General features: G+C 35.1%; 2 protein-coding genes across 5 annotated transcripts; both read left to right on the forward strand.

The window, feature by feature from the left end:
- Nucleotides 1–1557: 1557 nt before the first annotated feature.
- On the forward strand, nt 1558–7114 carry LOC132641713 (LEAF RUST 10 DISEASE-RESISTANCE LOCUS RECEPTOR-LIKE PROTEIN KINASE-like 1.1). Of its 4 annotated transcripts, none has more exons than XM_060358788.1 (5): nt 1558–1996; nt 4439–5014; nt 5181–5213; nt 5559–5813; nt 6005–7114. In XM_060358788.1, exons 2-5 carry the CDS (start codon nt 4471–4473, stop codon nt 6970–6972), a joined length of 1800 nt encoding a protein of 599 aa, XP_060214771.1. In that variant the 5' UTR covers nt 1558–1996; nt 4439–4470; the 3' UTR covers nt 6973–7114. The 4 variants fall into 4 exon arrangements, with proteins under 4 accessions (XP_060214771.1, XP_060214772.1, XP_060214770.1 ...); XM_060358787.1 differs by having other exon boundaries at nt 1559–1996; nt 5178–5213; XM_060358789.1 differs by lacking the exon at nt 5181–5213.
- Nucleotides 7115–8811: 1697 nt separating this feature from the next.
- LOC132641717 (LEAF RUST 10 DISEASE-RESISTANCE LOCUS RECEPTOR-LIKE PROTEIN KINASE-like 1.1) lies at nt 8812–12599 on the forward strand. The gene is made up of 4 exons (XM_060358792.1): nt 8812–10124; nt 10217–10249; nt 10505–10756; nt 11101–12599. The coding sequence occupies exons 1-4, from the start codon at nt 9398–9400 to the stop codon at nt 12063–12065; spliced, it is 1977 nt and encodes a 658-aa protein (XP_060214775.1). The 5' UTR covers nt 8812–9397; the 3' UTR covers nt 12066–12599.
- Nucleotides 12600–12727: the final 128 nt, after the last annotated feature.

Below are 12727 nucleotides of genomic sequence, written 5' to 3' on the forward strand. Positions count from 1 at the left end.
ATGTTGTATAGATCTATTAATGTTTTTTATTTTTTTTTTGTTGGTAAATTTTCCTATTTTTAAGAAGATAAATAAAGTAGAATTGACTAAAGGACAAATAAAGTAACTAAAAGCTCCCATTTCGGATTCTACCTATAGAACAAACTAAATGAATTATTAAGGTAGAATCTTTGATTTCCTTTCTCGGTGTCGTTTTTCTTTTTTTTTTTTCCTTTTACTCATTGTTTGTTTTAATTTTTTCATCATCCAGTTACATATATGGATTATTCCCCCACTTTATGGCCGTTTTTAAAAGTCTCCTCCTAATTTTATGCAAAACCTTAGATATTCAATTTTTACCAAATCGCTCTCTCATCATTTTCTCCTATAAATTTAACATTTTCTTATTTCGTTAATGAATTTAAGCGTTCCAATGGAAGAAAAAGAAAAAAGAATTATTTCATACAAGAGTTCATGTAGCAAAATATATCAAGTGTGTGGTAGTCTCATGTCAAAACTTGTACTTGCAAAACTTATGACCCCCTGCCTCCTTTCTTCTTCTTGTTTTTACCCCGTGTTGTTCATGAAAATTTAAATCCCTCAACGGAAGTCTGACTCCTTTTGTACATGTGACGGGTGTTGGATGACTTGAAGAGTGAATGAAAGACGAAGAGTTATTCGTATAATATGGTATAGTATGATCAAACAGAAGCGCAAGATAGTATAGTGTTGATGCCTTCGATTAAAATTAGAAAATGGCCTTGTCTTGTTAATGCCTTGGCCTGTTGCCTTCTTCTATTTCCCTCATTTCTTCTCTGCGTCTAACCTATTCTTGGTAATCCACACTACACGTGGTTGGGTGGCCATGGAAGAGTGAGATGGTGAATGCATTGTTGACACCAATTTTGTCCTGCCTTTCTTCCAAAATATTTATTTGTGCTTCTAATATTTTGACAACTTAAGTACAATATTTACATTTTATTAGAGTCATTAGCTTTCTATTAAAATCGTCGTTTTTCATTATCCAATTATAGTCATTAGCTATTATCAGTATCATTATTGCTATTACTATTACTGTATTTATTGTTATTATTATTATTAATAATAATATTTATTGTTATTATTATTATTGTTGTTATTGTTATTATTACTTTCATTATACTGGCCTCACTTAATATCACAATCGCCTTTAACATCTTACGCATCACATTTATTTTATATATTTAGGCGATATCATTTACTTACTTTTAAACTTTAAAAATATTATCACGCGGCTATTACGATATCGTATAATTTTATTTGAGTACTAATAAACATATTTTTATATTAAGTAATACTTTAGTACGCGTTAATATATAATTAACTAAAGAGTATCTTTATCTTAATTTAGGAGCCCAAATGAATATAAGGAAGAAAGTATCTTAAATTCAAAATAAAAGACCTCATACTAACTCAATTTATATAAAAATCTGATCTTTGACTTGGCCACTAATGACCCAAAATAAAGCCCAAATCCGTCCATTTCAGTATGGCCCAAAAGTTCAGCCCATCCATCCCAAATATCCCTAAACATTTGCAAACCTAATCTCTACTCAAATCAGTCGCACCCTTCCTTTTCTCATCTTTTTCCTCTTTCAAGCAAAGCTCCAATGTTCACCAGCCATGGCAGAGCATTGTCCTTCCATTTCCAGGTAAGAACTGTCATCTATAACATCCCCTCATCTCTCCTCTTTAATTGAGTCAACACAAGAAGCCAAGAATACTTCTAAAAATCTGATTTGCTGAAGCAAAGTATCCGTTCCCAAGCCTAATTCAAACGGCTATTCTTTTCAAGATCCCGCCTAAAATACCACTGCACAAACCCTAACTTTCTCCTATAAATACATCTTTGTTTTTCTACCACTTCTCAAAGAAAACTTAAGCATTTTATTGTCTCTCAATCTCTGCCCATTTCGATTTTATTCAAAGTAGAGTAGATCTGAGACCTAAAACCCCTAGTTCGCTGCACCCGAAAAAGGTCAGTAATTCTCTCGTTATTTCAGCATTTAGCTTCTCCTAATCTTGTTGCTGCCCATTATGATTTTATGCTAGTTTAGGAATACAAGTAGACTAAATCTTTAGTTTAATTATGTTCTTCTTGGTCTTGATTTATTTTATCATTTTCTAGTTCTGTCGTTAGTGTAAGTGTTTTAGTTTAAATGTTTTTTGAATTAAGTGATTAGTTTACTCCTTCTTCATATGTTAGAAAATGAGCTTGTATGGAAGTTTATGATCCTGTTTTAGTTTCATAAAGATTAAATTTAGATGACGTTGTGCTTGTTTTCATGCTTAAGTTATGAAAACCTGAGGCAGACCATATACTTGCAGTCTTGTCTTAATAACATCCAATGGACACATAAATGTAGCAGCAATAGCACCTAAAAAAACAACCCAAACATACAAAAGCAAACATTTTTACAATACCCAATTAACTCAAAATCACATTCACTTAACTCAAATAACTCAAAGATCAAAAAAGCAACATAACAAAATAAATCTCTTACTCCTTCCATCCCAATTTATGTGGCTTCAATTTGACTAATCATTGAAGCTAAATTGAATTTGATCAACTCAAAATTTAAAAATTAAAAACTATACATACAGCACAAAAGTTGTAATTTTCTCATGGAAATCTAATAAAAAAATATACATTTTAAAATGTTGGTCAAACTTTACATAGTTCGAATCTCGAAAAACCACAAGTGTACCATAAATTGGGACATAGGAAAACAACCCAAACATACAAAAGCAAACATTTTTACACCCCCTATTAACTCAACATCACATCCAATTAGCTCAAAAAACAACACAACCAAATAAATTTCTTATCTCTTATAATAAACAAATTAATTTCAAAAAAAAAAAAAAAAGATACCTGCAGAGGCACCAGCACCGGCATCACAAATTTGCCCCTCGATTTTTTATTATGATTTAAAATTACCTTCAAATTGGAGATTCATTAAGGATCAAGGTCAAAATGAGATATTCTCCTAATTTTTTTTTCACCCCTCCCCCCGGAGCTCCCTTGCTAACTCGAACTTGCAACATTCGGGTTAAAAGTGAAGGACGCTTACCATCCGAGCAACCCCTCTTGTCAGATATTCTCCTAATTGACTGGTAACTTATCCCATATTCTGGCTCTAACCAATCGTTGACCTGCCAAAAAGAAGATAAAAACAAAAAGAATATTCCGTCTCTATATTCAAATTTTTATTGAACAGAGATTTTTTTTTTTTAAATCTTTGCCTCTTTAATTAATGGTTTAGTCTAAGGAGATGACATTCAAAGAAGTTTGCTCTCAAAGTACAGTACAACTTAATATTCTCAAAGAAAATACATTAAAATAAAATTAGCTGTCACCGCTTGTTGTCAGAAAAATACAATGGAGTAGACACCCTGCATAGACAGACTCATTCAAAATACTTTCTAGATTGATTAAATAGATAGTTAATTTTTAAAAGTAAAATCATTATTGGAGTCTTTTAATTCGGCTAATCTACAGTCAATGAAGTTGGTAAGCAAAATACTCTTCATTTTTATATTTGCACTTGCAGCATTAAAGGTCCCCACTTGTTTGTCTTTTATATTAGTTGTTATATTGTTTTATAATCTTTAATGCTTGATTCTTGTATTATTTGTACAAGATAAGAAAGTCAAGAAAAAGACAACAATGGTCCCTTACATTTGGGGGCAGGTTCAAAGTAGTCCCTTGAATTTCTTCCAAGCAGTTCTAGTCCTTTAAGTTTGTCAAAAGCAAGCACTTTTGGTCTCCTTCAAATGTTTAACAAACTCTGCCTGTTAGGTTTTACAAGAATTGTGGGAAAAAAACAAAGACTTAATGGGAACTCACATTGGGAGTGCCATTTTGTTGTTTATTTTCTTGTATCTTTGGTGTCTAGTGTAGTTATTTAAATGCAATTTTTGGTGCTTGATGCAGTTTAGAGTCTTACAATTTTTGGGATTTGACGAAACTTTCCTGTTGTTTCTCGTTAGATCTTTTTTTTCGCGGTTCCCGTTACATATAATAGGCAGAATTTGTTAAATATTCGGAAAGTGGTAAACTTAAAGGACAAAAACTGCTCAGAAGATATCTTTAATGGACTACTTTTGAACCTACCTTCAAACTTAAGGGACCATTTTTGTCATTTCTCAAAGAAAGTCCAAACGCGAGTATAAGAGAGATTCTGAGTGACAAGAGAACATTTTGGGCAATACTCATATTTTGTCTATAATAACTTTTCTACTTATGTATGTGTACTTGTTGAAGTTTTTAGAGTTAAACTAATGGCTGCAGCCTGTTTTTCTGTTATGTTCTTTATGTTTCATATGCTTATCTTCAACTTAGTTAAAGCTGACAGTAAATCTTGTCCAAAAGAGTTCAATTGTGGAAGACTTGGTAACATGAGTTATCCTTTTTCAGAATTCAAGAAACCTCATTGTGGATTATCCAAGATGGATTGTAACAACACTTTTCAACATGCAAAACTTGTGCTTGAGGGAGTGTCTTATAATGCTTACAAAAAGTGGTTGTGGGTTAATGGTATCGATCTTTCGGACTCGATTCTTGAAGGTTATTTGGCTAACAAAAGTTGCAAATCCTTTGAAAGGAACTTATCTTTTCCCAATACTCCTTCTGCTTCATTTGGAGTTTACAACAATATCACTTTGTTCAAGTGCATGAATGTTAGTGAGGAGATAGGTGATTATTTTCGACGTTATGAGAACTACTCAAATTGTGATGGCTTTAGCATATACTATCATAAACCAAGAACAGATGGAAGACATAGTATTCCAGCTGATCTTCCTGCAAATTGCTTGATTATTCGATTGCCTTTGAAGTATCTTTCATCGTCAGAACTGATTCCTAATGATTTGTTCGACCTGTTAACTTCTAATTTCACATTATATTGGGAAGTGTCTAAAGATTGTTCCAAGTGTATCTATAGAGAAGGGCAATGCCAAAGTGACAGCAAAAATGACTTCTTTTGCTCCAAAGGTATTGGCATATAAGATACTTGTTTGTTGTCTGTTTAGATCTTATTTCAATTTTGGAATGATTTGAATGTATGTTATTTGGTACTTTATGGTAATGTGGATGAATGTACATTGGCATCAGTCTTATTATGACTAATTAAACTATCATTTGTGTGTTCTTGCAGCAGCAAAAAGAAATTTAGGACTGATTCTAGGCACAGGTACTTTTCTATAATCAATAACTATTATGTGTAACCCTATGTTGCTCGGAGTTTTCAAAAATGACGATGAGTGCATGTCCGATCCTCGAAAACTAGTGATTTTTTGGAGGATCCGATACGGGTTTGGGAGCATTTTTGGATAGTATGAGCAACATATATGTGTAACTAGACTTGCACAGAAATGTCTTATTGTTCCCCAAACTTAGAATTCTTTGATATGTTAAAGGTATTATACATACATTTCAATGCCGATCCCACTTTGTGGGATTTCACTGGGTATGTTGATGATGTTCAATGCCACAATTGTAAAATGTAATCTGTTTAATATCTCATTCTGCTCTGCAGTGCTTGGTGGTTTATTTTTTATCATAGCAATCAGCATAGTGATCCTTATAATATGGTGTTGCAAGAAGGATAATAGAAGTTTTTCAAACATTCTTCCAAGAAGCACCCCTTCGGAACCCTCAACACAAAGCTACGAGTTAGACAGCGGGTTCTTTGGGGTTCCCGTCTTCTCTTATGCTGAACTTCAACAAGCTACTACGAATTTTGATTCCTCCCGAGACCTCGGGGATGGAGGCTATGGAACAGTGTACTATGGTAAGAAACTTTATAGAAGCAATCATCAATTTATTGAAGTGTGTGACAATCTCATCTACAAGCTTAAGCTTTTAGAGAGAGCACACTTTAATTTAATTATATCCTCACCAAATTCTATAAAGCAGGTGCCTAGCCATCACTTTTCTTCTTCTTTTTTTGTTGATTCTAATTCTTGTATGCTACAAAACTAGGGAAACTTCAGGATGGGAGAGAAGTTGCGGTAAAACGCCTCTACGACCACAATGCTAGGAGAAAGGAGCAGTTTGTAACTGAGATTGAAATCCTAACAAGGCTCAGGCACAAAAATCTTGTCACTCTTTATGGTTGCACGTCTAAACTCAGCGATCGACTCCTACTTGTTTACGAATATGTCCCTAATGGAACGGTTGCTGATCACTTGCACGGTCATAAGGCGAATGATTGCTCGCTCACATGGCCAATCCGCATGAAAATTGCTATTGAAGCTGCTAGTGCTCTGGCTTATCTGCATGCTTCTGATATAATCCACCGCGATGTGAAGAGTAACAACATACTACTTGACCAAAACTTCTGTGTCAAAGTGGGAGATTTTGGACTTTCAAGACCTCATCCGACTGATATTTCACACATATCGACTGCACCTCAGGGTACCCCTGGATACGTCGATCCAAAGTACCACGAATGTTACCAGCTTACCGATAAAAGTGATGTTTATAGCTTTGGGGTAGTCCTCGTTGAGCTGATATCGTCCATGCCTGCAGTGGATTTCAGTAGACATAATGAAGAGATTAATTTGTCTAACTATGCAATTAACAGGATTTTAAGGTGTGCATTCAATGAGTTGATAGACCCGACTCTTGGTTTTCAGTCAGATGCAGAAGTTAGGAGGATGACTACTTCAGTAGCCGAGCTATCGTTTCGATGCTTGCAATTTGACAAGGACATGAGGCCTACTATGGTTGAAGTACTAGAAACATTGGAAGAGATTCAAAATGGTGAGTTTAAAGATGATAAGAAAAGGGAGGGTAATGGAAACACTAAAGAGAGTGTACAAGTCCCTGTTTCACCTGAATCAGAAGTAGATGTATTATTGAAGAAACTTCACAAGTTTCCAACTTCACCAAATTCTGTAACTCAAGCGTGGATTAGTGGCTCTAGTATAAGTACCACTAGTACATGAGATTCATATGCTTTTTTTTTTTTTTCTTTTTCTTTTTTTTTTCTTTTAGTTTCCTAGTTCATGTAGATAAGCAGAATTACACAGAAAATTGAGCTAAGCCATAACATTAACTGAATATTATTGGGTACCTGTTTCATGCTCACTTCGTTCTGGTTGTTGCCTCTGAGTCTCTTGCTCATATTAAGGCCAGCCTTAGTATAAGTTGGTAGCGGCACTGGATGACCTGTTTATCCATCCTTAAATGGTATAACCAACCATTCTAGAGGAACAATTGGTTTAGTAATTTCTAGCCTTCATCTATCTGGTGTCTCATCCATTTTAGAAGGGACCCGGAAATTTAGAGGTGGGAGTCAGGATTTTCAGTTTATGGGTTATGAATTCTAATCAAATTACTCAGTTCTGGATAAATTATTTATACATATTAAGTGGATTTTTAACACATATACAGTATTTGAGCCAAAGCTATTTGGTTCTGCCGAACCCGTAAGTCGAACTGTAGCTCCGCCCCTGCCTCGAATGACTATGCACATATCACCTCTATTTGTGTGGTCTGTTTAGTGACAACATTCCACATATTGCCTGTCAAAATATTTCCTATTCTGAACAGCTCATTCAAAAAGCACCATAGAGTCCATTTCTTTATGAATGGCATGAATAGATAGGTCTGATGCAGTTCTTGAAAATGAGACACCCCCATGCAATTCTAGAGTATACTTGGTGAGGATTATTTGATCAATGCAATAGAAAAGATGAGTGATTGGATGAAGTTCCTAGAGGGTAAATTTGCACTAAACATATTAGTTGGCGGAGTCAAGATTTTCAAAATATAAAAAAGTAAATACATGAAGATGTCACGGGGCTTTAACATCTACTATAACATCCATAAAAAAAGAAATTGACCTCGTAGACATGGTGTAATTTTCAAAGGCGAGGGGGGTTCGGATGAACCCTTTGCACCCCCAGCTCTGCAAAGTACAAAGTGAGGAGGCTGCATTTTCTCCCTCATAGGCTTCACTAGAAAAATTGCATTGACCAAAGACCAGCTGCAATAATAAGAAAGAAAATTAGATAGGGAAACTATATTACGGTGTTCAAGAATTCCACTAATCTAGATTTAGAATGGTCTAAGTTGGTCTTAAGAAGTCCATCCCATTAAATGACTCAATTTCTACAGTTTAGGAGTAATTTGACTAGATTTATTGAGTTTGGTTTTTTAAAACTGAAAAAATTTTTAAACTAAAAATGCAAGTCTAATATAATCAAAATAGCAGTAAACCACATTAGGTTGAATTTTATATATAATGAGCAAACATTTTGCATCTGATGAATTTGGAGTACCTGAAAGTTAAAATTTAGAATGATGTCGAAAGAAGTAAAATAATTCAAAAAGGAAATACAGTAAATATAAACTTTTGGTTAGAAAACAATTTTCCGAAAAAGCTACAATATGTGGTCATATTAGGGGATCCTGAGTAGATTGTTTGAATTTTCTTAAATTTTGTCCAGTATGGCATGCTTCATCAAAAAAGAATGGGGAAATATAAAATAAAGAATATAATTGTTGGCCCATTTTCCCTATAAAAAATGTACCAAGACAAGCCAAAAGAAAGACTTATTATGCAGTGTCCTTTTCAACTTTTAAAAGAAGGTACTCATTTTTCCTAACTACTTTCTGGGGTCATCTTATATGTGGAAGGAATGATTTGACATGTCCCCTTTATAAGAAATAGTCATATTTTAAAACTAGGATAGTTAAGAACCATATATCCTTAATCAGATATCTCACGTTCGACTCTCGAGAAAAGAAAGCCTATTGATAAGGTATGGTTTACCTTCCTTACCTGGCTTATCTGACATGTATTTGAATTAGTCGGTTCAGGGAGTTTTTGACGTCAAGTCCTCTTTGAACCATTAATAAATGGAAGGTGAATAGAAAATTCCCCATTTTGTAAAAGAGTTTGGTAGGATAGTTGAGAACCATCTATCCTTAAACGGATGTCTCAAGCTCGAGTCTTGAGAAAAGAGAACTTCTTGATAAAGAATGGTTTACCTTCGCTAGCCGGATTACATGAATCTGAATTAGTCAGATAGGTGAGTTTCGGACGGTGGAAGAAAATTGTTTTTGAACCATTAATAAATGAAAGGGAGGTGAATAGAAAATTCCACATGTTGTAAAAGTCACAAAGGTCCACACCCCATTTGGCCAATCTTCCATCAGACTGTCTATCTTCAAAGCCTTGCTTCCACATGTTCGAGTCAACTTAACTTGTCCAAAAGACAACAACATTAATGCAATTCTATGGCCAAGCAAAGCCAAACAAACAATAAAAGAAACTCTGCAAAGTTCAGTTTTTTTAATCAATGTTCTTGGTTATTCTTGTTACTGTTGGATGTTTTTTTTTAATTTTATCCAAAAGGGTTCATCATGGAATTGTTTTCTTGGTTTTTTGTCTTCAATTTCTTTCATTTTTGGTTCTTTGATTCAGCTCAAGGACAGAACACATCCTACTCAAGCTGCACTAAGGATTTTCAGTGTGGAAACTTAAATAATTTGAGCTTTCCTTTCTACAAATCCACTGAAATTGATGATTGTGGATTCTGCAAAGTGGATTGTGAAGGTATTCCAAATGCCACAATTGAACTAGAAGGAGTGAAATATCAAGCTCTTTGGAAACAAGATGTTTTTATCAAACTTAAGCACCCTATTCTTGAAAAGTTGTTGAAGAACAAAAGCTGCACAACTTTCGATAGAAATCTCTCTCTCCCTATTTCTCCTTCAATCACATATAGATTGGACCGCCTTCTTCCTTTGTTCAAATGTAACAGTAGCCAGAATAGTATACATGAAGAATTTTTCTCTTTCCCAAGTTATCAAAACTACAGTGGCTGCCAAAGTTTCATATTATACTATAACACCTCATTCTATCATTATCCAGGATTCCAGTTTCCTAGTAGCTGTTCACTTATTCAGTTACCTTTGGAATCAAATTCAGAAGCAAAATCAAATGATAGTGTCTTATTTGATTTGTTAACTGATGAAGTTATACTAGGATGGACCGTGTCTGATGCATGTAATCAATGTTATTATACAGGAGGCAGGTGTCAAACTGATAATAGTACTAACAACTTTTTTTGTTATAATACCAACAAAGGTAAAAGAACTTTTTTCATGGTTCACATTAAAGATTTTGGTTCTCTTTTCCTTTGGTTCAACTTACATTTTCATTGTTTACTGTGGTTGCAGGACAGATAAAAGTGACGAAAGTGATTGTTGCAGGTATTTACCTTTACCATTTTGTCTGCAATTTTGTTGTCCATCACAAGATTTAGTCTTTATGTTTAAATTTCTATAATGGCAATGATAGAGAAAAAAAAAGTAGTTAGGTGCACTTAAGTTGCACTTTGCGCGGGTTCTTGGGAAGGGACGGATCAAGGCTTCCATTCTCAATAACAAAGATGGAACGAATCTAAATCTTTAACTTTAGTCTACGCTTTGTGTCCGTTGATCATTTTTTCTGTGCTTCAATGTCAGCATTTATCGGTTCCCTTATTGGACTCTGCACAATTGCCTGTGTTCTATGGTATTACAAGAGGAGGAAAAATTATTCTTCACCATTTCTTTCAAGAAATACATCTGGTATTTCAATGATTCATCACGAGCTCAAGGAACGTTGTGAATACCTAGGGATCCCAATATTCTCCTATGCAGAACTTGAAGAAGCCACCAATAAATTCAACTCTTCCGGACAACTTGGTGATGGAGGCTATGGAACTGTGTACTATGGTAAGAAAGCTTTTTTCATAGAATTTGATAATCCAAAGACAATCCACAGAAGTCTGCTTTTTTTAAACTGTGGTGTTCGAGAAAGCTTGCATGCACCTAGACTAATTCCACAGGATACCTGATACCTCCCACTAGGAATAGATAGGAAGAAATCACCTAGTGTTTTTTTGTCTCTTGCTAGGGTTTTGAACCTGAGACCTCATGGTTCTCGACCCACTTCATTGACCACTAGGCCACACCCTTGAGTGCCACAAAAGTCTATGTTGTTTGTTTTTCTTTTCGAGGGGCAATGTACGTAGTAAGCATCTTGATCTAACAGCTTTTTCTGTATGTTTCAAAATCAGGAAAACTTAAAGATGGAAAAGAACTTGCAGTTAAGAGCCTTTATGAGCATAATCACAGGCAAATGCAGCAGTTCATCAATGAAATTGAAATTCTTACTGGCCGTAGGCATCCGAATCTTGTTACCCTTTATGGATGCACATCAAGATGTAGCCGTAAACTCTTCCTTGTTTATGAGTACATTCCCAATGGAACAATTGCTGATCATCTGCATGGCCATAGAGCGAAGGAAAAGTTACTAACATGGCCTATAAGGCTCAAAATCGCCATAGAAACAGCTAGTGCATTGGCTTACCTTCATGCTTCTGACATCATACACCGAGATGTCAAGACTAATAACATTCTCCTGGACAATGATTTTTGTGTCAAAGTAGCAGATTTTGGGCTATCAAAACTCTTCCCCAATGATGTTACTCATATTTCAACTGCACCTCAGGGGACACCGGGATATGTTGATCCTCAGTATCACGAATGTTACCAGCTTACTAATAAGAGCGATGTTTATAGCTTTGGGGTTGTCCTTGTCGAGCTCATATCATCAAAGCCAGCTGTAGATATGAATAGAGATATGCACGAGATTAACTTGGCTAACTACGCGATGAACAGGATACTAAAGTGCGCGTTTGATGAGGTGATTGATCCATCTCTTGGATTCGAGACAGATGCTGAAGTTATGAGGATGACAACATCAGTTGCAGAACTAGCTTTTCAGTGCTTGCAAGTTGTCAAGGACATGCGGCCTTCAATGCAAGAAGTACTCGAGACGTTGAAGACTATCAAAGACGGTGAATGGAAAAACTATCACAAAAAGGTCACCAATAGCTATAATACCAAGCCAAGAACTGTCAAAGTTCATCGTCATCCTTCTGAAACGGATGATGCTGTGTTATTGAAGAAAAATATTCCAGCTTCACCTGATACTGTGATTGATAAATGGGCTAGTAGCTCCACTACAGCTAGTACTTGATGTTAGATACATACCACGATTAGCATGATATCATTTTTATAGAGTTTTCTTAGCTTGTTTTATCCTGTTTAATTGGTTGATGCTTAAGGCATAGTTCATGAACATAGTAAATGAAGCTTTCTTAAAGTGTTAGTTAAAAGTCATATATGTATATGAAGTCATATATGTATATGGCTCCTTAGTCATCAACCAAGTAAAACATTCCCCTTTAGACTACATTGTTCGGACTCTCCTAAAATGTTGTCGTACCTGTTCGATTACTCCAAAAATGCACTACTTTTGGAGGATCTAACACGCACCACTCGGCGTTTTTGAAGAGTCCGACCAAAATAGCCTTTAGTCCAAAAGTTTAGAATTGGTTGGTGCAAATAATCTAACCCTTTTCCCTCTGAAGACTTTGGAAAATTTTCGATATGGGTTGTCCTTGCTTTGAGTTTGTCTACAAAAGCAAAAGTTTTGCTTTGTATTATATCAAGTTTTCTTTGAAAATGTCTTTGCTGCTTTTGGTGAAAGACATTCAAGCAATTTTGCTCATTTTATCTCTTTGGTTTCAACTCCAACTTTGTAAATCTCTACCACTTCCGCAACTGCATTGACTCCATTCCTAATGAATTTATTACAAGAATCCATATGGTAGAAGTAGCATGCTAACGTGTAGCCTA

The sequence above is a fragment of the Lycium barbarum genome, chromosome 5 (assembly GCF_019175385.1).
Source record: "Lycium barbarum isolate Lr01 chromosome 5, ASM1917538v2, whole genome shotgun sequence".
Classification (NCBI taxonomy): Eukaryota; Viridiplantae; Streptophyta; class Magnoliopsida; order Solanales; family Solanaceae; genus Lycium; species Lycium barbarum.

What these genes read in the sequence shown, in the direction of transcription:
- LOC132641713 (XM_060358786.1), top strand. Translation starts at nt 4,303, where the DNA reads ATGGCTGCAGCCTGTTTTTCTGTTATGTTCTTTATGTTTCATATGCTT. An exon ending in AGGACTGATTCTAGGCACAG is followed by an intron (nt 5,214 to 5,558) that starts GTACTTTTCTAT and finishes TCTGCTCTGCAG; the next exon opens with TGCTTGGTGGTTTATTTTTT. An exon ending in CTATGGAACAGTGTACTATG is followed by an intron (nt 5,814 to 6,004) that starts GTAAGAAACTTT and finishes CTACAAAACTAG; the next exon opens with GGAAACTTCAGGATGGGAGA.
- LOC132641717 (XM_060358792.1), top strand. Translation starts at nt 9,398, where the DNA reads ATGGAATTGTTTTCTTGGTTTTTTGTCTTCAATTTCTTTCATTTTTGG. An exon ending in GACGAAAGTGATTGTTGCAG is followed by an intron (nt 10,250 to 10,504) that starts GTATTTACCTTT and finishes CTTCAATGTCAG; the next exon opens with CATTTATCGGTTCCCTTATT. An exon ending in CTATGGAACTGTGTACTATG is followed by an intron (nt 10,757 to 11,100) that starts GTAAGAAAGCTT and finishes TTTCAAAATCAG; the next exon opens with GAAAACTTAAAGATGGAAAA.